This window comes from Aspergillus tanneri (genome assembly GCF_003426965.1).
Source record: "Aspergillus tanneri strain NIH1004 chromosome Unknown AapTan_8_pilon_pilon_pilon, whole genome shotgun sequence".
Lineage (NCBI taxonomy): Eukaryota > Fungi > Ascomycota > Eurotiomycetes > Eurotiales > Aspergillaceae > Aspergillus > Aspergillus tanneri.
In genome coordinates this window covers 2,993,445-3,017,734 of record NW_022984635.1, presented here as the reverse complement: position 1 = coordinate 3,017,734, position 24,290 = coordinate 2,993,445, and the positions used below count along the sequence as shown (strand labels likewise).

Below are 24,290 nucleotides of genomic sequence, written 5' to 3'. Positions count from 1 at the left end.
CAGCAAGTAATATTGCTTCCTTGCAACGCATGAGTTATTGTAGCATTAGTTTGCAATGTTGGTTTGTGCAGTTTCTTGCTTATTTTATCTTCTATATTTGGTCGTGGGAGGGCGATAGAGCATGGTAATATATATAGATATCTACTTTACCGCTCACCTTGATCCTTATTCTTAAATAACGAGCCGAATATTGATATATCGCCTCTTATTTTACGTAGCTAGTAAGTGGTGTTTGTCTGAGATTTTAAGATTACTAAGGAAATCAGGATGTTGTTGTAAAAATATATATTTTATACAAACAGAAGTTAGTACACTCACTGAATGAACTTTATAAGATTTCGTAGGTTGACTAAATCAGGCTATTATAGATAAAAATTATTACTAAAGAATACAGAAGAGCCTATTATACTTATATTTTTACTTTAAATTAGTATATTTACTTAAAAATTCAGGAGAAACCAGGTTTCTATTTCAAATTGCTTGAATTTGGTGATTTTTTTCATTGCGGTTATCTTGTGGTTATCCATGATAACCGCAAGATAACCGCGTTAAAACCGCATTAAAACCGCACTACCATCGCTAGTCACCCAATTAACATAGAGTATAGTTTTGTACAGGTCGAACTCGCGGTTGCGACCTGTTTATCTCCTAAATAATAGGGGAATTCCTGTAAGTCCCTCTCCCTTTCTCTTCTCCTGATGTCTCTTTATTATTTCTAGTTTCTAATCTTTAGGAACTTACGACAATGTCTCAGTCCCAAGTATCCTTTTATTCTGATTCCTTTATCAATCCCGATCTTCTTCAATCAGATGACCTTCCTGATTTACCAAGCAGTCAACCAACTGTGACTTCTATTCCTTTTACTCCCCCTCCGCGATTTTCTTATGCGCCGAAGTCACTTGAACGTGTCGGATCTACACTTCGAAAGTTCTGGATTCTCTATGCTACTAAACCTGAGATGGATGACTCCCGGAAACAATTCGTGGAATGGTGGTTAACAACTACGTTTGGATTGAACTCTCAATGCCGAGATAGCTTACATTGGGATGGGAAAAAAACATCAGTGCTTTGGGAGCATTTTGAACAGGTTGCACACGAGAAGACTGGCGAGCCCAAGGTTATGTGTAAGCGGTGTTTTGCAACCCTTACTCATCCAGGTTATAAGCGTACGGGAACCTCTGCACTTAAAGCACATCTGAACGGTGGTACATGTCGCTTAGAAAAAAAGAGGCAAGGGATTGACCAGTTAATACGTGAATCAGTACGTTTTGAATATTGTTTTAAAGATATAGAGAGAGACTACTAATATTAGTATTATCTAGCCGCGTGCACTAACAAAGGTCTTTACCAATGATCTTTTCCAGCGAAGAATTCTTAACTTTATTACCACCGCCCGTCTCCCATTTCGTATTGTTGAACACCCAGAGTTTAAAGGCCTTCTTGAAGCTGCCCAACTCTCTGAATCAAGGCTTGATATTCCTTCTGCGCGGACTATCCGACGACTTTTAGACAACACTGTCCAGGAAAGGCAACAAAATGTGCTTAGCAAACTTCCAAAAGGAAGCTATCTCTCAGTTGCACTTGACTGCTGGACATCTCCCTTTTCCCAGGCATTTATGGCAATTACTGGATATTTTCTTGATCAAGAATGGAATTACTGCGAGGTCCTTCTTGGTTTTGAGCATCTCCAAGGATCGCATACCGGTGCTCACTTAAGTCAGACTGTGATTCGAATACTCATGGAACATAATATTGATAATCGTGTATTATCAATTACCACAGATAATGCGTCAAATAACAACACCATGATGGTAGGTGTCCAAGAGATGATTCAATCGCAAGCTCTAAGTGGGACTTCTGTCTTCCGAATTCCATGTATTGCGCATGTTATCCAGCTTAGCCTAAAGGATCTACTTGGAAAGATAAAAGCAAATCCAACAAATAAGGAAGCAGAGACTGAGTGGTCTGATTCGCGTACACAGTCACTACAAACTAGCTCTCGGCAGCCTACAAGGAATATTATGGGAACCTTAAAAAGGTAAGTATATCTTCGCGCTCTCTTTATACTTATACTAATATATATTATCCTTAGATTCGAGAGCTCGCTGTCTTTATCAATGCTAGTCCACAGCGCAGGGAAGCTTTTCTTACCCTTCAAACTACTGAGCCTAAGCTTGTTCCGATCCAAGATGTTCGCACACGCTGGAATTCTACCTTTCTGATGCTTAATCGTGCCAGGAAATTACAATCAGTCTTTGATCGGTATTGTATAACATATCAACATATTCAATTTAAGCTAGATGAAGAGGAATGGCGCCAAGTTGAATATTTGCTTCTGATCACTAAGCCTTTCTTTGATTTTACTAGTGTATTATCAAAGACCAGAGATGTTACAGTTCACCATGTCTTCAGTATCTATAATCGGCTATTTAATCATCTTGATGACGTTGAGAAGAAACTGAAACGTAAAGCTGTCCCATGGAAAAGGAGAATGCTTCAGGCACTTCAGTCAGCAAAAAAAAAAGCTCTCAAAATACTACACTGAAACAGACAATGAGTCATATGGCACAGTCTATGCGATTGCAACAATTCTCTGTCCATCAAAGAAGCTTCGATACTTTGATAATGCGGATTGGAGAGGAAAAAATGAGAAAGGAGAGGAAGTCGATTTCATGAAGCATTACCGGGAGGTTTTACAGAAGGAGTTTAAGCGATATCAGCAGCAGGTTATCCAGGAAACAGAACCGGTTGATAACCAAGCAATCTTTGATCCTGCTGAAAATGAGCTTGAGCTATTATGTGAATCACAGACAGCTCTACAAGCTGAAGTGGATCAACCGGAGGATGAAATAACACGGTATTTGGCAAAAGGTACATATTCTCTATTTCTATACTATTCTGAAGTTAATTAATTTTATAGGGCTCACAAAAGGTAATCCCTCGGGTCTTCTGGAAGGAGCATGAGCACGAGTATCCAGTCCTTGCAAAGATTGCACGAGATATCCTCTCAGTTCCTGCAAGTGGCGCTGGTGTTGAGCGGCTTTTAATTGTGCTCGTGATGTCTGTCACTATCGTCGGGGACAGTTAAAGCCAGGCACAATTAAAGATCTAATGCTCCATCTCTTCTCATCTAAGTTTGATCTTGAACAAAGCGAGCTAGAGATGATTAAAGAGTATCTCTCTGTCGGAGAGGCTGCTATGCTTGATCAGACAAGACAGCCTGTTCCATCGCTTAATGAACTCGAACCAATTAGTGATAATGAAGAAGAGGGTTGCGAAGCAGAGGATTTATCTGAGGATGATACAGATGAATCTGATAACGAGGCAGAAGAAGGGTTATCTACCACGCAGCCTGTAGCTCAAACTAAGCAGGTACAACGGAAGCGGTGCCGAAGTAACACCTCTGAGGCTATAGATGATGCTGATAATGGTCTCCCACTTCCCGATATGCCAATTGAGAAGACGCAGGCGCGGTCAGGGAGGGTTCGGAAGAGGCCTAAGCTACCTGAGGGATTTGAGATTGATAAGCTGTAATATTAGAGACTTAGAAGAGAAATCGAATTTGGTCTAAAAGTGTATTCTAAAGGTTTCAAATTAAGAGATATAGGTAATCTATTACATACTAGATACTCCAAAAAAAAATACTGCGAAAAGTGCACAATTTATGCATTCACTGGAAAGTCACGAGTTTCAGCATGTTTGTAATGTTTACATATCCATGGATAACCGCAAAAACCGCGGTTCTCCAAAGTGAAAACCGCAACCGCCCACAGTGCGGTTTGCGGTTTTTAAATCAGCCCCAAAACCGCAAATTTGCGGTTGCGGTTTTGGTTATCCGCGGTTGTCCATGGTTTTGCCGCAGTCTAGGCGCGGCTTCAGGCACGAATATCTAGTTAAATGGACAGGTTATCAAACGCCTACTTGGACGGCCGCTCACAACATGGAAGACACAGTCGCACTGGACATCTGGGAGTCAAAAGGGGTCCCACCACGACTCCCCTAAAAGTCATGGGCTCCGGGCCCACAACTTCTCGGGGGGATAATGTCACGGGCTACGCCCGTACGTTGCTCGGCTTCACCTTCGCTGCAACCGACACATATGATTGGTCCGCTTATCGCAGTCACATGACCCCTTGTAGTATGAGAACGCACACTTCTTTCCCTTTACTTTCTTCCTTCCAGCGATTCCTCTTTGTGTATATCTAGTTATTAGATAGCAAGGCATTTCGCCCCTTTACAAAAAGGAAGAGTTTTATTAAATAATTTAATATTAAATACTTAGATAACTTTTTTTGCAACAAGCTAAATAATGTCATCCCGGATGACTAAGATGTATAGTGCCTGACGAATATGGCTCCAACACGTAGGCACTCCGAAGACAGGATCCCACATCATACGATCCCAGATCGTATGATATGGGATCCCACGGCAGTGCACTGGAAGACCTCGGTAGACACTAGGTTAAATAGCGGTCTGCTACCGTAAGTAGCAGACCGGAGACAGAGGAGTTCAAGGATAGCTTAGGCAATACATTCCTTCAGAAGACTCAATAGAATTCCCTCAGTCCTCCCCAGGGCCGCCATCAGGGCGGCCCCTGGGGCCCCCGTCCCCTATTCGACTGTCCCTACAGCTCATAGTGTTCTACTACCTCGTCCAGTCCCCTACATAACCGGCCGTGTGATGAGCGATATTGCAATAATATAAGCAAGGCAGAGTAGATAATTTTTTTTTTTTTTTTTTCTGGCTAAGATATATTTTATAATATTTTAAAAAACTCTAATAAAGATTCACAGAGAGTTTTATTATTACTTGTATTATTTATAGTAATAACGAACAATTAATCCTTAATACTATAAGACTTTGTAAGGGGCTAGAGCCCCTCAGCCTACTCGGGCCCCTCAGCCCTCGTGTTTCCTTTCTCCTCGCCTGCCACATGATTAGTATATTGATTAGTACACTCTATCATGTGACTTCCCCCTTTACTTCGCAATCGTCTCATCGCTGTTTCCTCTTCTCTTTCCTCTTCGACGATTCCTTTTGTATCCACCCTAGTTATTAGGTTATAGAGGTTTAGCCCTTGACATTAGGGAATCGTCCTTGTCTGCCTGTCTGCCCGCTCGCCTGCCCGCTTGTCCGCCCGCTCGCCTGCCTGCCTGCTCGCCCGCCCGCTTGCCTGCCTGTCCGCCAGTCTATGGGAATATCTTTACGATGTCCGACCCGAATCCACTCCTCCTGCTTGTGCAGCAGCTCCAGCAAGAGCTCCAAAACCAGCGCCTTGATATTCAAAACCAGCGTAATGAAATACAGCAACTACGTGCGGACCTTGATGCTTCCCGAACAGATGTCCACCAGCTTCGTACGCAGCTTCTTTCCGTCCAGACACCCAGATCCCGCCTGCCAGATCCGCCTCGCTTTAACGGTAAACCATACACGCTTCGCACATGGCTCCCGTCAATTAAAGCAAAACTTCGATCAGACCAGCTCGTAGGAGCTGATGCTTTGACTATGTATGGGATCGACTAGAACAGTCTCAGCAAGCTTCTGTCCTGCACCTCCGCCAATCTGCCGAAGAAAACCAGCTATGGGATCCTGAAGTTATTTTCTCTTTTTTCAGCGTCTATGCCATAACCCACGGGAACAGCAGGAGGCTATTCAGCGCTTTACTTCTATACAACAGAGGGATGACGAATCGCTTATCGCCTACCTTGCTCGTTTTGAACGACTTTCATATGAAGCCAATGTAAACTCATGGCCAGATATATCACGTGTTACCACGCTACACCGGGGCTACGGCCTAATCTCCGTCGAATACTAGAAGACTCGAATAATTCTCTCTTTGATCTTCCCTATAATGAATATATTGAACTTGTCCAGAGTACCGATCGGCGTACCCGTCCTAGTCCAAAATCAGCCCCGAAACCAGCTTTGACCCCGAATACAGACCCAATGGATACTGATCCGGTCCGAGTCAACTCAGTTAAAATAAACCCCAATCCTGTTCATGTTGGCTCTGTGAGAGTAGCCCGAGCTGCTTCGCCTGTTTTATCTGATTCTTCTCATGAATCCACCACCTCTGACCGCCGCCGTTTCCGACTTGCGAATAATTTATGCCTTTACTGCGGTTCTAATGATCATTGGATCGCAGACTGCGATGCCCGCTCTACTTTGTCTGATACTTCCGAGAAACCTCCGAAAAAAGCTTACAGCCCGCGCCAGCAACCCGCCTCGCTATTAGGCCTCCTTCGGAGGCCTTATATAGGGAAGGGGGAGTAGTGTAAGGGGCTAGAGCCCCTCAGCCTACTCGGGCCCTCAGCCCTCGTGTTTCCTTTCTCCTCGCCTGCCACATGATTAGTATATTGATTAGTACACTCTATCATGTGACTTCCCCCCCTTACTTCGCAATCGTCTCATCGCTGTTTCCTCTTCTCTTTCCTCTTCGACGATTCCTTTTGTATCCACCCTAGTTATTAGGTTATAGAGGTTTAGCCCTTGACAGACTTCAGAATTTAAAAAATAATTTTAGTAAAAGAAGAACCATTATGAATACCAGTTAAAGGCTTAAACCTAATAAAAGCCTTCTTATACTTCCACTAAGAATTTATATAGGAAGTAATAACTCCTAGAAATAAAAAAATAATTTAGACTTGTCCATGCATCTAGTATTAAGGATATTTTTTGTTAACATGGATATTCTACTAGGAGCTTATTTTAAACTGTTTTAAACTTGCTATCCAGAAGCTTTCAGAGTTTTGTCGGCGAGGAATATTAATTATTAGATTAAGAAAATAGAGAAAAACTAATTAATTTAGGGCTTTTAATAGCTCAAAAGTGTCACGGGCTAGTAGCCGGTTCAACCTATATAATAGATTTGGACTAAAAAGAACTCGCTGAAGAGCTTCTATCTGCGGCCGCGGCGGCCGAACATGTAAATGTGTGTGCGAGGTAAACGAGATCACGTGATCGGGAGAGTTCTAAACGACCTCGCGAGTGCCCGGTATACGGGCTCGAGCACTTTGCGGGCCCTGCCCGCTACAAAAAGGGTATATTTAGCGCAAGAAATATTTTAAAAATCTGCTTAATAATATTATTATTAGTCTTTGGAGGAATCACAGAAGTATTATATAAAATCTGTAAGTAAGGCCTTTTCTCTAATTATATATTTCCCACTAAAACTATTACTAAATACTATTACTAAATAATAGGTTATACTTACTATAATTATTAATTACTATAAATTAGGGCTTTGTTTATTTTTACACTCCCTGCTTTTAAAATACTTGTTTATCCCAGATATTTTATTATTATAGTAAACCCCATGTTAAATAATACTCTAACATGTATAGTATTAAAGAACAGGCTTTCTAGTATAAATCTTAGCAAGCTGGTTAAATTAATTCTATAAATCACCTCGAGTTCTGTCCCTATCCTAGTATAAGTAATAGAATTTCTTACTTACCTTACTATTAAAAAATTCCTATACTAATAGGTGTTTGTTTCCACTACTTTTAAAAACAGAATTAGTGGACCTTTCCTATTTAATGTTGAGAATCTCGGGGAAGAAGCTATGTCGTGAGGTGCTAGGATAGCGGTGACTGGATAGTATATTGAAACTATCGGTGCGATCTAGTATCGCATGGTGAGTATATTCTTCTATCTAGGAGAGAGAGCGTAGACAAACGCTTCCTCATGTCTACGTGTCCCTTAGCCCCTGAATATGATATATCACATAGCTGCGGGACTAGGATATACGAAGGTGCCTTAGGCATCATGATTTCCAACATTCTATTCAGATGGATCCCAGCTGCAGAGTGGTTAAAAAACGGAGCAGGAATCTTCCTCCTAGAGAATAATCCTCAAAATCAAAAGGCTTGGGCATGGAATCTAGGTCATGAATATAAGGTCTACGATGCGGAGTTATTTGCTATTTAAAAAGCATTAAAACAAGCATTTAAGACTATTCAAATTCTAAATTTAGATATCTACATCTTTTCGGACAGCCAAGCAGCCCTAAAAAGGCTTCAATCAGCAGACACCATCTATAAACCACACCAAAGAATCTTTAAATGGGCAACTAGGATTAAGGATAAGAATATTTATATTTATATTTATTAGGTTCCAGGCTATCAAGGAATCTTTGGCAATAACAAAGTTGACGAGGCAGCCAAGTATAGGGCAGAATAGACAGATAAATATTATAAATACCCTATCTCAGTTAGTTATCTTAAACGAGAGCTTAAAGCAAAGTGCCTTGAGGATAGGGATAAAGCATGGGAAAACACTAGGAAAAGTGATTAATACAGGGGCTTTAAGTCCACAGCTTCATGGAAGCCAAGCCCCCTAAAGCCCCCCAAGCAAACCTGGTTAACAATTATCCAGCTAAAGCTAGGGCACGGCTATTTTAGATCCTATCTAGTTTAAATACCTAACTATAATAGCGATATATACATATCGTGCCACAGTAATAGACCCCAAACTCCATACCACCTGCTTTTCCAGAAAGTGGCTCTTGGACCCCTAGGGAAACCAAAAACAAAGCAAAAACAAAAACAAAATAAATAATTGGAATTTCACATGGTTAACCCCTTTTATAAGGTCCACCCCACTCCTAGAATGTCATACTGCTTATTTATGTTTGATTTTACCCACTATGTACGTATCTGTTTGTTAGTTCAAATCCTACCACCCAGGGGTGGTAGGTAGAGCATGCATAGTCTCTGACTGAAAAATGCTCTATAATATGGAAGAATAATAATAATAATAATAATTAACAGTTAATTGTTATAGAGAGCTTAAAGTAGGATTAATAAGGATTTAATACTTTGTTTTAAGATAATTTCGCATATTTGTAGTAACAGAGGTGCTGTACAGTGATTTTATATAATAAATATTGTTGAGAATCTCGGGGAAGAAGCTATGTCGTGAGGTGCTAGGATAGCGGTGACTAGATAGTATATTAAAACTATCGTGCAATCTAGTATCGCGTGGTAAGTATATTCTTCTATCTAAGAGAGAGGGCGTAGAGTTGAGCTTTAGCAAAGAACAACTACGCACCCTCCAACCCAACCCCCACATTTGGGGGTATTGGGTATCGATTTATACGAGAACGCGGCTCACATTGACAGAATATTTGCCTCAGGCCACATAAAAAATGCCCAGGCCACATAAACTTTATGTGGCCTGAGGCAAATATTCTGTCAATGTGAGCCGCGTTCTCGTTGAATCGGCTACTAGCCCGTGACAAGACAAGCCACACACCAAAGTATTTAGAGATATTAAAAGAAAAACAGTTTTTTAATATATATAGCAGTCCCTACACATCTAGATATAGCCTTTGCAGTGTCTAAATTATCCTGCTTTTTTACTAATCCAAGCAACGAACACCATGCTGCGGCTGACCGCGTCCTTTTATACCTTAAACAAACAAAAAACCTAGCGCTGTAACTAGGGGGTGGAGATAACTTCATCCTATATAGTAATACTTTGTTTGCAAATAATAAAAAGGATTAAAAGAGTTCGCAAGGATATATAATATAGTTGTTTGGAGGAGTAGTAGGATGAGCTAACAAGCAGGTAATAGTAATTACTTTAACTACTAAGGCAGAGCTTCTAGCGTTGTCCCACGCAGCTGGAGAGGGAATATTCATCAGCAGACTGCTTGCAGAGCTTGGGATTCAGCTAAACAAGAGAGAGGACCAACAGATTCAAATCTTCTGTGATAATCTCCAAACAATCCGGCTTGTACATAAAGATATAAACCGACTTCAGACAAGGCTTCGACACGTGGATCTCCATAATTATTGGCTCAGGCAGGAAGCTCTGGAAGAAAGAATCCAAGTTAGCTACACACCAACAGACAAGATGCTGGCAGATGGACTTACTAAAGCACTCCCACGGCAGAAATTCAAGCCGTTTGTGGATCAGCTAGGACTTTAGGACATCTCTGGAATCAAAGGGACTGATGGAAACACTGAACGGATATAAATAAATATCAGATTCGACCCTAAATAGCTTTAAGGTTGCTGAAAATGGAAAGAAAGGTTCGAATCTGAGGTGGTGTGTTAAATAATATGGCCGTTGGTGGACCAGAATTATATAACTAGATCGGGGTAAAACCCCCACGGAGCACACAACGAAATCATAGATCAAGAATAACCAAGAAGGATAATCAAGAAGAGCCCAACCAGCTCAATTCATTCAAACAAGACCTCTTTACCAATCGTACTCTATTTCCTCTTCGGGACTAGCCGTATATTCGACATGTGGTTGCCTAACGTGCGGGGTTCACACCCCCGAGTACTTAACACCTTTCCTGTATTCTAGAGAGCGCGAGACAATCATCCATGGAAGTATAGTAGTTATCATGGTCTAGGATATCAATGATATATCGTTCCTTATATTAGGCAACTGGTTGCGTGAAGCTGTACAGCTTGGTGCTTTCTTCCGCCCCCACCCTATCTTAATCCGCCTGTTTCACCCTACCTCACACGTTCCTTTTGGTGTTGCTATCTATGCAATGGCCATGGAAATGTATTTGGATTTCCATTCGAATCTTGTGTTTATAATGATCGCTGCGCTGGGAACTATCGCGTGTGTGTCCATCAGGCGGTTCTTTATCCGCTGTCAGTTTACACGCAGCCACGGTTGCCAAACGGTCGCGAGATCCTTTAATAAGGATCCTTTCTTGGGACTTGATACAATACCCGGGACTATCCGCGCTCTTAGACAGCACAGAATTCTTGAAAAAAGTTGCGAGCACTTCCGTGTCTACGGTAACACGTTTACAGCAAAGGAGCTGCAAAGATGTGCAATATTAACCATAGAGCCGGAAAACATCAAGACAATCCTGTCACTTAAATTCAAGGATTACGGCATTAGCCACCGCCTTAAACCGTTTAAACCATTGTTGGGGGAGGGGATCTTTGACACCGACGGCGACCACTGGGCCTCATCGCGCGCCCTTATCCGGCCCAGCTTTACCCGTGACCAAGTAGCCGACTTGACTTCGTTTGAGAATTTAATTCAGGACCTCTTCTCACTACTCCCGCGTGACGGAAAGACAGTTGTGGACTTGCAGGATCTCTTTTTCCGCTACACTATTGATTCTGCGACCGAGTTCTTGTTTGGACAATCAATTAGTACTTTGAAGAAGACTCAATCAGAGCTTGGTTTTGCCCAAGCATTTCATTATGCCCAGAAGGCTATTATAACACGAGACACGTTGGGCCCATTGAACATGTTCTACTATAATCAGAAGGCCGACGAGTGCAATCGCATCTGCAGGGAGTTTGTCCACCGTTTTGTCGAGGAAGCATTCCACGCAGTCGAGATTAAAGAGAAAGACAAAGAAGAACAAGAAACTAGGACGAAGCGCCAGAAGCATATATTTTCACATGAGTTGGCATCACGGACATCTGATAAGCACCGCGTTCTGGATGAGCTAATAAATATTTTGTTAGCTGGTCGTGATACTACTGCTAGTCTGCTCAGCAATTTGTTCTTCGTGCTGGCTAAGAATCCAGCAATTTGGGACAAGTTACGTAGAGAAGTAGCTAGTTTGCAGGGTCGGGCACCAACTTATGAGGAGCTTCGCAACCTTAGATATGTCCAGTGCTGTATAAATGAATGTAAGAGAAAGCTCTCTCCTGCCTTATTTCTCTTTAATCTTTGACCTTACGAACTTTATTAGCTTTACGTTTACATCCAGTTGTACCACGCAATGAACGCGAGGCAGTACGAGATACTATCCTACCACTCGGGGGAGGCAAGGATGGTCTCTCACCAGTCTTCGTGCCTAAAGGTACCTTAGTGTGCTACAACGTATACGCAATGCATCGACGGACAGACTTCTACGGACTAGACGCAGAAGAATTCCGTCCAGAGCGCTGGGAGGATGGAAAACTGCGGCCACGCTGGGGATATCTACCCTTTAATGGCGGCCCACGCATCTGCATAGGCCAGCGATATGCTTTGACCGAAGTTAGCTATGTAATTGTCCGGATGGCCCAGGAGTTCCGAAACTTGGAGAGTCGAGATACAGGACCATGGGAGGAATCGCTGACCTTGACCCTGTCCTCCCGGAACGGAACAAATGTGTGTCTCACTCCTGCTTGAATGTGTTAGGTTTAGATGGATAGTCGGAACGACGTTGATGAGAAATGATATAGTAACGTTGATATGTGTAGCAAAAACCTTTGTCAGTTAGATGAAGTTAGCACTAGGCTGACCGTTGGGAAGACCAATACTTGAAGGGATGGGGTTATTAATTTGGGGTGATGCATTTGCTTGTACTTAGCACGGATGTGGCCCAAATCCATTATAATGTCAAACAACTTCCCGGCTTCCTCCCGGCTTTGCCTGCCAACTGCTGCATTAATAGCTAGGTTGTGTACTCTCCCGGCTCGGATTGGCTCTGGATTCGTCCCAGAAGAATTCAAGCTGACGATACGCTGCGCCTGGAGCATATCGAGGGATTTCTGCGACATTGGTAAGCCACCTGTAGGAGTATATCAGTCTCCAACTCACCATGCCCCGCCAAGTAGACGGTCGTGAATGTTAAACCTCGCTCAGTGTGGGCTATTCCCAAGTGCCCAGCCCCAGCATCGAGCGTAAATGGTCTTGGGGCTATCGTAGAGTTCGTCACCTCATCCAAGCCATAGTGGTAGGGAACATACAATGGCTCAGTCGGTGGTGTCTGGAAACCCTGTAAACCATTCCAGGTCATATTCAGTACTGTCACCAGCGAGCCATTCATGAACATTAAGAAATCGAGCCAGCCATGCGCTATGATGGTATTGTTCGTGCGCTCGATAACACTGGGAAGAGGGTTAGCGTATGCAAAACGTTCGGGACTTCTTGGCGCGCTGCAACGCGAAAATAGCACATCTCCTTCAAAAACCTCGCTTCTATCGTAGAAAACCGATTCCTCCATGACTCCAGCGTATTCTGAAGATATTTGTTACGGAAACACTATAATCCGCCCGACTTGACGGTGCGGAGTATCTGACGACCGATTCAACCCCTGAATCCTTTGTTAGTTGAGCACCCAGATAGGAATGCAAGACTCAGTTGGTAGAGATACTGTGATTCCTGGTGTTTCCACTGAATGACATCTACTTCCTAATTAGGCTAGTTGGACTGTAGCTGATAGAATAGCTCCCTGCGCACACTTCCCCTGATTCCACAACACAAGGACTATTCCGAATTGACCTGGCTCATTCTACAAAACAGTACGGAGTGCTCCGACGGGCCAAGAACTTTATTCTTCCACTTTCTTTTCTAGGCTTAAGAACCCCCCCCCCCCCGGGTCTTTCCAGCTTGCTATCGATCCGCAAGCTTTCAACCGCCTTTTCATTTATCTTGAACACGCGTTTCGAAATCTCTCCTTCTATCACCACAGAATCGGATGTGACTTCTCTTCGCCTGTGTCCTGGGCAATATTTTCTCAAATAAGCTCTGTTCCCAATCCCCTTGTTGAAGCCCTTGAAAATTTATTGTCCCATCTGGCAGTCTCTGTGCGTTTATTGAAAATACATCTTTGTACATACCACCATTCTCATTTCAACTGTGCCAACTTCTGCGAAGTGGCCCGTATCCTGATAACAGGTTCCACGGATGGCTTTGGCCTTGAGGCTGCCCGTCAGCTGGTTCAGCGTAATCACACCGTCTATCTTCATGCGCGTAGTCAAGAGCGCGCAGATGATGCCTAGGCAAAATGCACCGGAGCCGCTGGCGTGCTCATTGCAGACTTGACAAGCGTGACAGAGACGCGCAAAATGGCCGAGGAAGCAAATGGTACCTTCGATGCTGTCATTCTTAATGCCAGATTGCTTTACGGCCTCTTCCGCAAGGTGCCAGATACTGGCGCGCTAGCTATGGTCTTCGTCAACGTTATCGCACCCTATATTCTCTCTTGTCTCCTTAAACAACCCAAGCTTCTTATCTTTATCGCTTCCGTCCTACACCGAGAAGCCAAGACGAACGTGAAGGATATTTTCTGCTTTGAGCGTGGGGAAAGGAATTCCAAGATTTCCCGGCATACTGATTCGAAGCTTAATGTCATGCTACTTGCTGATGCGGTGGCAAGGCGGTTTAATAGCACTTCCGTCACCGCTGTGCATTCTGGGTGGGTACTTAACAAGATTGGACGTCAAAGCGCTACTGACAAGCTGGACGATGGTGTCGAGACATACGTCATCAGAGTCTCACCGGTGTATATTTTGAACCCAGAAAGAAGCTTGGTGAACCTCTTCAAGTGACAGCGGACGAAAATTTGCAGGAGGTCAAAGCTTGCAGGGATGTCACCGGTCTTAAGCTAGCAGCTTAAGTTTGGCATATCGGCACCCATTCGTAACTGGCGTGTATTTTCTAAAACACATATTCAATTATTCTAAAATTCGCTGAGTTTCTAAAAACCTAGGCCCGGGCTCTCACTGAGCTAGCTTTAATTCATGAAATCGCGGCGTCCTTCATAACAAATAGTTGAGATTATATTGATAGAAGAGGGAAGTCTTGCACGTGAGGATAGAAAGTAGCGTTTATCAAAATGTCAGGCCATGATTAGTTAGCTGATGATCTAATAGGTCAGAATCGTCCTAGTCCTCCTTCTAGTATGTATATCGAGCCATCGAGAAATGAAATAACGGCACGTCATTGCTCTGCCACGAGGAAGGCTTGTACATATTTGGATTTAGTATAGTTATTAGTTTATGGAATTTCTGATTAACTAGAGAACTATTGATTTGCTAGAGAGAATAGTATCTAGTGGAAAGACTATTGACGTACATAGTTAATATAAGCCTGAGGCAAATATTGGTCAAAAAAGTTGGATATGAAAGTGCTGGAACTGTAGATATATCTGCGGTCGCAGTCGAACATGCTTCTAGGACCATTATCTACCCTACAGACTACGAGCTCAGTTCTTTATTCTGTATGCAACTCCCTGTTCTATTATCTGCTCTATTCTCTGGTCTACTGTATGGCAGGGGAGGTTAGTAGTGTGTTCGGTGTTCTCTACACTGGTCTGCTATACGCAGACCGCCATCTTGCCTGCCCCTTTTCACTCTATAAATTACCACCTGGCGACCTGTCGATACCGACCTGGCGACCTGGGTAGCGGATCACCTTACACGTATCACAAGAGAAAATCGCGCTAAACACTGTTCGCCCTCTTATCTAAGCAATTGGCGCATAGAAGCTGAACATCCCATTAGGATCATATTTCTTCTTCAAGCTTTGCAACCGGCTCTGTCTCCAGCTCTCACTACCATACCACTCCTTGGGGCCCTCGTCGCCATACGCATAGTTGACATACGCGCGCACATGCTCGCGTCCTGACCCCTCGTGTAGAATCTGTCGGATCTGGTTACCCAGCTTAGCGGCCTTTTCGTCCAGCTCGACGCCGTCAGGCATGTAGGTGATCAAGGGCCCGATGAGGATATTCTGATCACGGAAGGCGAACGCGGTACTCTTGGCGTCGATGGACTTCACGCCTTCCGTGGAGTATCCATCGAACGTGACCAAGGAGTTGTTGAAGACCGAAGAGCCGCGGACACCCTCGGCGAAGACCTCGTAGGCTTTCTTCTGCGCAGCCACGTCGTACGTCTCGAGGTAGTTGGGGAATCGTGGGTTCATCGCTCCGTCCTTCTGGCAGGGTCCCGAAGTCGTGGTGATGCCGACCCATTCGGCGAGGTCGGTGTAGCTGCCGCTCTGGGGCTCGATGGATATGGGGCCCATAGAGTGGAAGGGGGCAGTGTAGGCGGAGTCGACGGCCTTAACGCCTTCTTGGATGATTAGCACTTGGATAACAGGCTGGAGGTAACCATTAGACACTGGCACGGAAGGAATATTAAGAAAGAAGATAGACTCACGTTGCTAGCATCCGCATCGGGTTTGTTAAACCAGTACGACCAGTTAATAATGTCGGTGGGCTGGGTGCCGTTCTTAAGGAGATACTTGTTGACAGCCTCGTAGATCTTCTCGACCTTGTCGCCACTGAAAGTGATGATCTCAATGGCCCAATCCTTGTGCTCGATGTCGAAGATCTTAGAGGTAACGGAGGTGACGATGCCGAAGTTGTGACCGGCACCCTTGACAGCCCACCAGAGCTCGTAGCTGGAATCCAGAGTGACAAGAGTACCGTTGGCAAGCACGATGTTCATCGACTCGAACTGGTCAGCAATAAGTCCGTGGCGGCCTTGAAGCCAGCCGTGGCCACCACCCAGGGCGGGGCCGACGTAGCTGACACATTCGCAGGCAGCAGTGACTAGTTAGGTTAAATTAGCATCCCCTGAGTTGTTTCGTTTTGATGCCCTTATATATGGTTAGGGCTAGACTTACCCGTCTGCTTTCCAGCATCCCAGAGCGTGTCAGTCACCAGCTTAGACTTGGTTCCACCAGCAATGGTAACGGTCTTGCCATCCTCGGCGACATCGACACCGCTGAGCTGGTCCAAATAGATCTCGATACCGCTGGTCATCTTTCCTAGGGTGGTGATTGCTCCATGGGCGCTATTGTAAGCTAGGAAAGGCAATTCCTTCTTATTGGCGAATTTCACCTATACAGTGATATTAGCGGACTGTCGCTGTGTCACGCGGATGCATCGGTGGAAGCAAGATGTGTTGCTCATGTGCGGAGGAAAATATGGCATATGAAGAAGGAAAAATATGAAATAGAAAGAGAGAAAGATAGATAGATCAACAACGTATAGAAAACAAAAGCTTACCGTCTCGACGACATCATTCTCAGTACTCGGAACGACGATGATATTTACGGTGGGTATCTCTAAATTGGACCACCGAGAGGAAGCCTCCTCAAACTCATCCGAGTCAGGGTAGTAAACCTTAGCGGAGCTGGAAAGCTTCTCGCTGAGCGCCTTGTAGTTGACATCGCGAGACCAAAGGTCCCGACTGACAGACAAGCTCTGACAGGCCGAGGAAACAGCCCACGCGGCCACGGCGGAGACCACTTGCAAACGCATTTTGACTCAAGAGGAGAAATTTTAAACCACGGTGGGTTAAGATGCAGGAAGAAAAAGGCAAAAGGTGTGTTGTTCGCGAGGCACGATTCTCTTCAATTCAAGGGGCTCAGGCGAGCTGTCTATCTAGATGGTGACTAAGAGACGCCACGTGACCATACCGAATACGGTAGGTCTCTAACACCCCTCCTTGGGCAAGCTGCTCACCCAGCCCTATTACATACAGAATCGCGTGTAAAGCAAAAAGCCAAAACTAAGCTAAACCTATATTGCAGAGAAAATCCTTAAACCATTCAGATCGAAGAATTTGGTAAGGCCATCCGCAGCGTTTTCCTTGCTAGGGCATAGTTGGATGTCAATAACACAGTCCGCCACGAGCTCGCGTGTATAGTGATACCGAATATTAATATACTTAGGACGCCCGGTGGTGACGATTTAATCGATAAGATCCTTACAGCCTTTATTATTAACATGGAATGCAATGGGGTCTAAAGGAGCAGAGTAGATCTCTTTCTCATTAAAGTAGGCGATGTAGCCACTAAGTTTCTCGAGCTACGTCAGATACAGCCATATATTCTGCCTTATGAGATGATAAGGTAATAGATGTTTGTTTGGCAGACCACTACCATATCAAATACCGGCTAAGAGTGCAATGTAACCTGATACTGTCCGCCGATTATGATGAGGACAACCCCAGTCTAAATCGATATTAACTACTGGTTGCAGTAGGGGTCTCTTTAACATTCGAAAGGTGACACCCCGCGTACGAGGTCCTTTCAAATATTATATAAATACTTGGCCGCGCCAAATGCCTTGCTGGCAGGGGCCTTGTTAAATTGTGCTAACAAGCTCGCGATGCGCGCAATATCTGGACGGGTTCTCGGGCAAGCATTTAAAAACTACCCGTAAATCGATTATATTCCTCATTAAGGGTTGGATAGGGGTCAGCATCGATAACTAAACCTGGATCTGCTGGCAAAGAGACAGGATGGGCATCTGCGAGGCCTGCTGAAGTAACAAGATTATTAATAGCTAACGTATTCCACGGCTGTCTCGTCCACTTCCATACCCACCTATCACAACTATTCTTAAACACGTCATTTTTTCACGGCTACATCATAAAATGCCTTCCTCACAAGAAAATCGAATACAAATGATGATTGCAGCTTATAAAAGCGAACAAATTAAGTGTCAAAGTCAAGGCTGCAGCAGTATTTGGAGTGCCTAAGTCTACCTTTCTTGATCGGCTAATAGAATTAGTTCATGGTCGGAAACACGGCCAGTGGCCATAAATTAACAGTTTCTCAAGAAGAAACTCTTGCTAAGCAACTACTGGATGCAGATAGGCGAGATCTTTTAACGCGGCCGGAGTTTCTACGTGAAATAGCACAGATTTTGCTTTGCAAGCATACTCAAGATCCAACTGCAAGTCTTGGAGTGAACTGGGCCGATTCCCTTGCCAAACGATGTCCTGAGCTATATATAAGATATGACCGAAGAATTACATACCAGCAGGCAAGATAGGAGGACCCAAAGATTATAGATCAGTGGTTTGCGCCTATGCATGAAGCTATCCAAGAATATGGTATACATAAGGATGATATCTGGAATTTTGATGAAACTAGCTTTGCTACGGGTCTCTGTACAACCTCTAAGGTTAGTACTGCAGCCGAGCACAATAAGAGACCTCGTACAGCTATCCAAGGAAACCGCGAATGTGTTACAGTTATTGAATGTGCAAGCTCTAAATGGGATTTTATTCCACCTGGGTTATTTTAAAGGCTAAGCAGCATTAAGCTGCTTGGTATTAAGTGCCTGCACTACGTAAGGATGGGAACAGAGATTGGAGGATCACAAAAAGTGATAATAGCCGGACAACAGATAAAATACCCCCTCGCCGGCCAAAAGAGTTGCTTGAACCATATTCCAGGCAGAATTTGACTGGTGCAAAGCGGCTGCTTATTCTTGATAGCTATTCTAACCACCAGACTGCAGAATTTAATACTTTTTGCAAGAGAAATATAATATTTATCTTTGTATGCCCCCACATACATCTTATCTTCTTCAACCACTAGATGTTGGAGTTTTTGGGCCCCTTAAGCGTGCATATAGCAAGTTAGTTAAGGAGATAATAGTAGCTGAAAATAACGAACGAACAGTATTTTTTACATTTTCTTATGATCATTCGCTCAGGGAAGGAATGGGTGGTAGAAGACACTATACCTGCTACACGCCGGTAGCCTACTAGGGAGAATAACAATAACAACTGTATTGACTGCACGGCCAACGTGTTCACCATCGTGCTCTATGTCCTTGACTTTCTATCTTAAGGAATGGAGGTTATTCAGGAGGATGACGCTGAACGCTCACCAAGGCACTAGGGAGTACCTAATCGGATCCCGAATCCCGATGCTTCTCTACCAGGCCGCCATATAGGAATGCCCTGTGCTGATGGCCACAATATCACTCCTTGTCCATGGAGGCCCACGAAACTCGTTCACCAGTGATACACCAGCGGGGGAGCAAGTCAGGGTTGATGCGAAGCTTATGGGCAGATGACTGTAGACAGCATTTTACTACCTGTAAATGGAGGGCGTCCGGAATTCTTCCTTTGTAGACCACATAGAAACCATGTTCGACCTGGGAGTCAAGTAGTTCTTAGTTAACTAGCATGATTTTGATCTAAAATATACCAAAATTCACCGCACCTGCTGTCATTGGCAACGGTGCTATCAGAATCTTCTAGTGGCACAATTTTACGTGTAACATAGCGTTGATCAAAGTGGGCAATATTAATTCAGCATCTGCTCGTTCCGACTTTGTTCCTTTGTTTTTTCACGTTTTATTTAGTTCTCCCAGGTTCAGAAAGTCAGAGACCTCAAGAGACCTTATCCTTTTCAATGCAGATCCATATTATTATATGATCAGTGATAGTAGTAGCTCATACGTGTATTCAGCTGACCGACACATAGCAAATGCACGTCATATAACTGTACTTCAAGAGAAGCTTTCATGGAGCCCCCAGAGCCATTCTTTGAAGCAAGCTAGTGTGGGGGTAATATGTAAAGCCAACTCTGCCCGTAGCTTCGCCCTCCTATCGAAAGCCACATGTTCAAGTAAGAGTGGAAGTCAGTGGGCGCCTAGTGTATTACACATAGTGGAGCGCAACACATTTACACGGTATACGAAATGACAATTTTTATATAAATTACATCAGCTATTGGTCACTTGTTTTGATGTTTCAGAATGTCTCTCTACTTCGCTCAGAGATAACTGTTTACTGCAAGCCCGGTGAGACTAGGAAGCGGCAAACCGAACACTGCTGATCTTGCCCGAATTATTCCCTACCTGGAAGCCAGAGTTAGGCCCTGAGAATACCACGCTATTAGTATAGGTTGTGGTAGATTGGATGACTTTGACGACCGTGTCACTGAGCAGCTTGTCCTGGCCAGTCGCGATCTCTTTCAGCAGTGGAAGAACTTTCTCGCTGGTGTTCATCTCCGCCACTTCCTCCTCACACAGCTTGCGCTGTTCTTCCTGGATTCCTGGGAAGAGATCGATCAATCCGTCCACCAACTCGCTGATGTCCTCAATCAACCGGGTGAAGTTCTTCTCCTCGTACAGAGTCCATTCGCTCTGCTCCAACTTGGACTCCCCCTGCCGTTTCTTAGCAAGATCCTGCATTTTTTGGTGAAGTGAGCCCGAGACCGTGTCTAGCTCTTTGGCCGGATCTAGCGCGGGCGTGGCGGAGCTCCCGGTGCGCTTCTTAAACCGCTTTGAAGACGCCTCAGCATCCACAAAGAGCTCCAGAATCTGGTCTAGAAGATCTCGGACGTGCTCTCTGTCTTCGGCGGAGAGCTTTGTCATCTGGAGTGATTTCACGTCATCTATGTTCGCCAGTCCGATGGACTGACCCCAACGAGTCAGTCGGAGACGCGTGACGTCCAGCTTCAGCAAACTAGTCTGAAAGCTGGAGCCAAAATTGGCTCCCAGTTGAATACATCCGAAACTTTCAACCGCATCGTTGAACATCCTAGATTGCTCGTTCAACTTTTCCAGCGTTTCTCGTTGCATCGACGTTATGGCGTCCTGTTTCGCTTCTAGCTCCTGGTTCTGTTCAATAATCATTGCCGTGTCGGATTTGATGGCCGCCGTTCGCTCATCGACCAGAGTGACCTGCGATACGAGGAACTCGATGTTTCCATTCATGCTTTGTGTGACCTCATCCAGGATCTCCACCGTCCGAAGTGTGGCTAGACCTACGGCCTGGGTGAGCTCATTCACGGATTCCTCCATGTTCTTGATAGCTCCCGAAAGAGCTCCGTCCGAGCCATCGAGCAGGCTGCTGAACCACTTCTCTAGATAGAGACGAAGTCAGCCATCACAGCCCATCAGAAAAGGGCGCTTGGTCAGGAAGGATTTAACTGCATACTGAATCTTTTCTTCTCCGCGTATTCCTGGGCAACCGAACAGATTGTCAGCATGCCCGAGAAGACACGTGTGACACAGCGGTGGAATGGCTTTTGCTGTGGGGTCTTGTCCTCAATCATCGAGAGTCTGTCAAAAAATCGATGCGTGAAGTCGAAAAACCCCATGATCTTATCGTAGTCGGCGGACACCGTGGCGAAAGACTGAGGATGTTAACAAGACAAATACTTTGATCCGGTTGAGTACTTCACCTGCATGACCTGTCCAAAGGCCGTGAAAATCAAGCTCGCTGGCATTGCAGGAGGAAATGCCTGTCATCGTCAGTATCAACAGGAATGTAAAGGCTTGCGCGGTTTAATATTCAATACACACCGATGCGGCACCTCCAACCACTTGGACCGTATTGACGACCTTCTGGATCAGCCACAGGTTGTTTTTGAATGCGGTCCGCACTTTGTCCACTTTGGACCGATCGTGACGAAATTCTTTGAATTCGCTTGAGAGGCCTTCTGTGCTCTTCATGATCTGATCGATGTTGCCGAGCTGCGCCAGTCGAAGGGACTTCTTGGTCCTCATCTCATAGTCATCGACTGCGCTTTGCCATAGTTGAGCGAGGTCGGACACCTGCCCTGCGTCATTTCCTGTCTGGGTAGCCATGCCTACAAATGGTATTAGGCTTGAAGCAAACGTGAGAAGTGAATATGGCAAGCGAAAGGAGGAGTCAAGGTTTGGAGATATATAGTTTCACACACAAAAAAAAAAAGAATCAAGGACGAGTGACGGTTCTCTTTCTCATTTGGAAATCCCCCACCCATGCCCGGCAACTGAGCAGTGCCATGGAGACTGGACGGTCAAGAGGCAGGACATAATATTACGGAAATATTAATTTTTTCGTCGTCTCTCATTATCAATTTTTTTTTTTTTTTTGTGACTTCGCAAACTAACCGGCTACCCAATTAAGAGCGAACAGGTGTCGCGTCCATGCAATCCTCCTGCTCGAACCTTTCAACGCCGAGTGGGCAACTCCGCTGCAAACCTCCGCCAGCCACTTCGCACGCCTGATATGTGTCGGGCAGGGATTATGTCTTACTGCATTCTTAGTGGTCTTTTAATGCAAATGGCTGGCAACAGTCCGCATGCTGCCACGATCTGTGCTACGACGATTTGGGGCATCCCTGTGGAAGAGCAACATTTACCAAGTTAATTTAGGGGATAATATAACAGCCAAAACCGACAGAAGAACGGCGGTGTATCATAGTTCTGGGGTACAAGCACAGAGGCGAACATGCCCTTTTTTATCTCATCTAGATTGTACTACACTGAAGAAGCCCTCATCCTCACTTACTGTTGCAACCAGGCCTTCTGCTCCAGGAGTTGTACCCTCAATATATCAGATATGCTCGAAACTAGCTGCGCACCCAGAAGGCAAACCACTGACTAATTCCTTCCAAAGCTGAACCCCTTCAAAGTACCTGCATTCTGCCCGAGCTGCAAACCAGAATTGTGGGACCCCGAAAACGTTGCATTAGATACATTTTGCGCACCCTTTTCCTCCTCGGGAACTACAATCTTCGACATCCATTGAGTAACAACCCGTAGCACCTTCTTGAAGTCCTTGTCATCCTCAGCGTCATATTGGCTCAATCGTAGCTGGTTTCGGGCCAGCTTCTCCGGGAGAGGAGCTTCGGGACACCGGGCCAATGCTTCATCGACGATCTTCACGTCCTTGCCGCCCAGTTTGGTCCCGGCTCCGGCGTAGAAAACCTCCACCTCAAACTCAGCCCCAGCTTGCTTGAGACCGGCAAAGGCCGGGGGAATCGCGATGAGCCGCTGCGACTTTTCGTTCAGGTCGGATTCACTCGGGATCTCCTCGTCGGCCACCTTAGCCAGTTGGAAATATTTTGTCGCCGCCTTTAGTGATCCAGTCTGGAAATGCGGTGTTCCCAGCAGTAAGATACCGTAGACATAGCCGATGAGTTCCCTTTTTTTGGGATGCTCAGCTGCTCTCACGAGGGCCTGGGTAAATATCCTGGATTAGCGGGGTTTTCGAAGAACTGAGATTTGATCTAGAGGTAGCTACGTACGTTTTCTAAAACCGCCCCACCAAGGTCATGCGCAATGAAAATTATGGCTCGCTCTTCCTATCTGTTTGTTATTATGATAGGCCAATGGAAACTGGGGAGAGGGAACGGAAACCTTTTCTTTCTCAACTCGATGGTCTATCAGCTCGTTGATTAGGTCGCTGGAAACGTCGTTGATTCCGTCGTCCTCATCAAAGAAAGAATTAATCGTCGCCTCATATTCAAAGGACAGTATACACGCGTCGGATGCCTTGGAAGGGAGGAGTTTTTCAGGCCAAAAGAGACCTGCCTCAGAGGTCCACGGTGCTTGATCTCCATGTAAACCGTGGACAAACACGATGCTGTGGTGGCCAAGGTCAGTACGTAGATATATAAAAGGGCTCCAGAAAAGGCGGAGCCTATCTTACTCGACTTTGGCTTTGGCTGCTTCCCGAATGATTCTAATAGACATTTTGGGAATGTGGATAGAATCTGAACAAAACAACCACAGAACTCAATAAAGTGATCTTTCGCAGCGCTTATATACGGAACGCAGTGTAACTAGAGGATTGGCTGGGTAGAAAAGTAGCACCTACACCCGGGATCCCTCTCTGTGGATCTGCTGTATGCTTCTATGCCATCTCCTCTCCCCATTCTTACATTACTGCATCACTGGCGTCGATGACGACTGATTTGCTGATAAATATGTGCTTTGCTCTTGATACGAGTCACAAGCAGGGTTCCCTGGACACAAAATACCCTTTCAGTCGTAGGCTGCAGGTAGTCATTGGTGGCCAGTAAAGATTGGACGGCGTTTGGTCGACCTAAGA

At 44.9% G+C, this 24,290-nt stretch overlaps 7 protein-coding genes across 7 annotated transcripts; 3 read left to right on the top strand and 4 right to left on the bottom strand.

The window, feature by feature from the left end:
- Window positions 1-5,208: 5,208 nt before the first annotated feature.
- Window positions 5,209-5,523, top strand: ATNIH1004_011573 (uncharacterized protein; the record flags this gene model as incomplete). Its single annotated transcript, XM_033576135.1, has 1 exon — window positions 5,209-5,523. One exon carries the CDS (start codon window positions 5,209-5,211, stop codon window positions 5,521-5,523), a length of 315 nt encoding a protein of 104 aa, XP_033421990.1.
- Window positions 5,524-10,513: 4,990 nt separating this feature from the next.
- Window positions 10,514-12,111, top strand: ATNIH1004_011572 (cytochrome P450; the record flags this gene model as incomplete). The annotated part of the gene is made up of 3 exons (XM_033576134.1): window positions 10,514-11,624; window positions 11,687-11,797; window positions 11,858-12,111. The coding sequence occupies 3 exons, from the start codon at window positions 10,514-10,516 to the stop codon at window positions 12,109-12,111; spliced, it is 1,476 nt and encodes a 491-aa protein (XP_033421989.1).
- Window positions 12,112-12,369: 258 nt separating this feature from the next.
- Window positions 12,370-12,928, bottom strand: ATNIH1004_011571 (uncharacterized protein; the record flags this gene model as incomplete). The annotated part of the gene is made up of 2 exons (XM_033576133.1): window positions 12,370-12,473; window positions 12,523-12,928. 2 exons carry the CDS (start codon window positions 12,926-12,928, stop codon window positions 12,370-12,372), a joined length of 510 nt encoding a protein of 169 aa, XP_033421988.1.
- Window positions 12,929-13,772: 844 nt separating this feature from the next.
- Window positions 13,773-14,255, top strand: ATNIH1004_011570 (uncharacterized protein; the record flags this gene model as incomplete). The annotated part of the gene is made up of 1 exon (XM_033576132.1): window positions 13,773-14,255. One exon carries the CDS (start codon window positions 13,773-13,775, stop codon window positions 14,253-14,255), a length of 483 nt encoding a protein of 160 aa, XP_033421987.1.
- A 916-nt stretch (window positions 14,256-15,171) lies between these two features.
- On the bottom strand, window positions 15,172-16,975 carry ATNIH1004_011569 (uncharacterized protein; the record flags this gene model as incomplete). The annotated part of the gene is made up of 4 exons (XM_033576131.1): window positions 15,172-15,807; window positions 15,867-16,261; window positions 16,336-16,552; window positions 16,721-16,975. 4 exons carry the CDS (start codon window positions 16,973-16,975, stop codon window positions 15,172-15,174), a joined length of 1,503 nt encoding a protein of 500 aa, XP_033421986.1.
- Window positions 16,976-20,269: 3,294 nt separating this feature from the next.
- ATNIH1004_011568 (uncharacterized protein) lies at window positions 20,270-22,057 on the bottom strand (the record flags this gene model as incomplete). Its single annotated transcript, XM_033576130.1, has 4 exons — window positions 20,270-21,330; window positions 21,405-21,603; window positions 21,652-21,711; window positions 21,773-22,057. The coding sequence occupies 4 exons, from the start codon at window positions 22,055-22,057 to the stop codon at window positions 20,270-20,272; spliced, it is 1,605 nt and encodes a 534-aa protein (XP_033421985.1).
- Window positions 22,058-22,837: 780 nt separating this feature from the next.
- Window positions 22,838-23,932, bottom strand: ATNIH1004_011567 (uncharacterized protein; the record flags this gene model as incomplete). Its single annotated transcript, XM_033576129.1, has 4 exons — window positions 22,838-23,416; window positions 23,485-23,541; window positions 23,597-23,822; window positions 23,889-23,932. 4 exons carry the CDS (start codon window positions 23,930-23,932, stop codon window positions 22,838-22,840), a joined length of 906 nt encoding a protein of 301 aa, XP_033421984.1.
- Window positions 23,933-24,290: the final 358 nt, after the last annotated feature.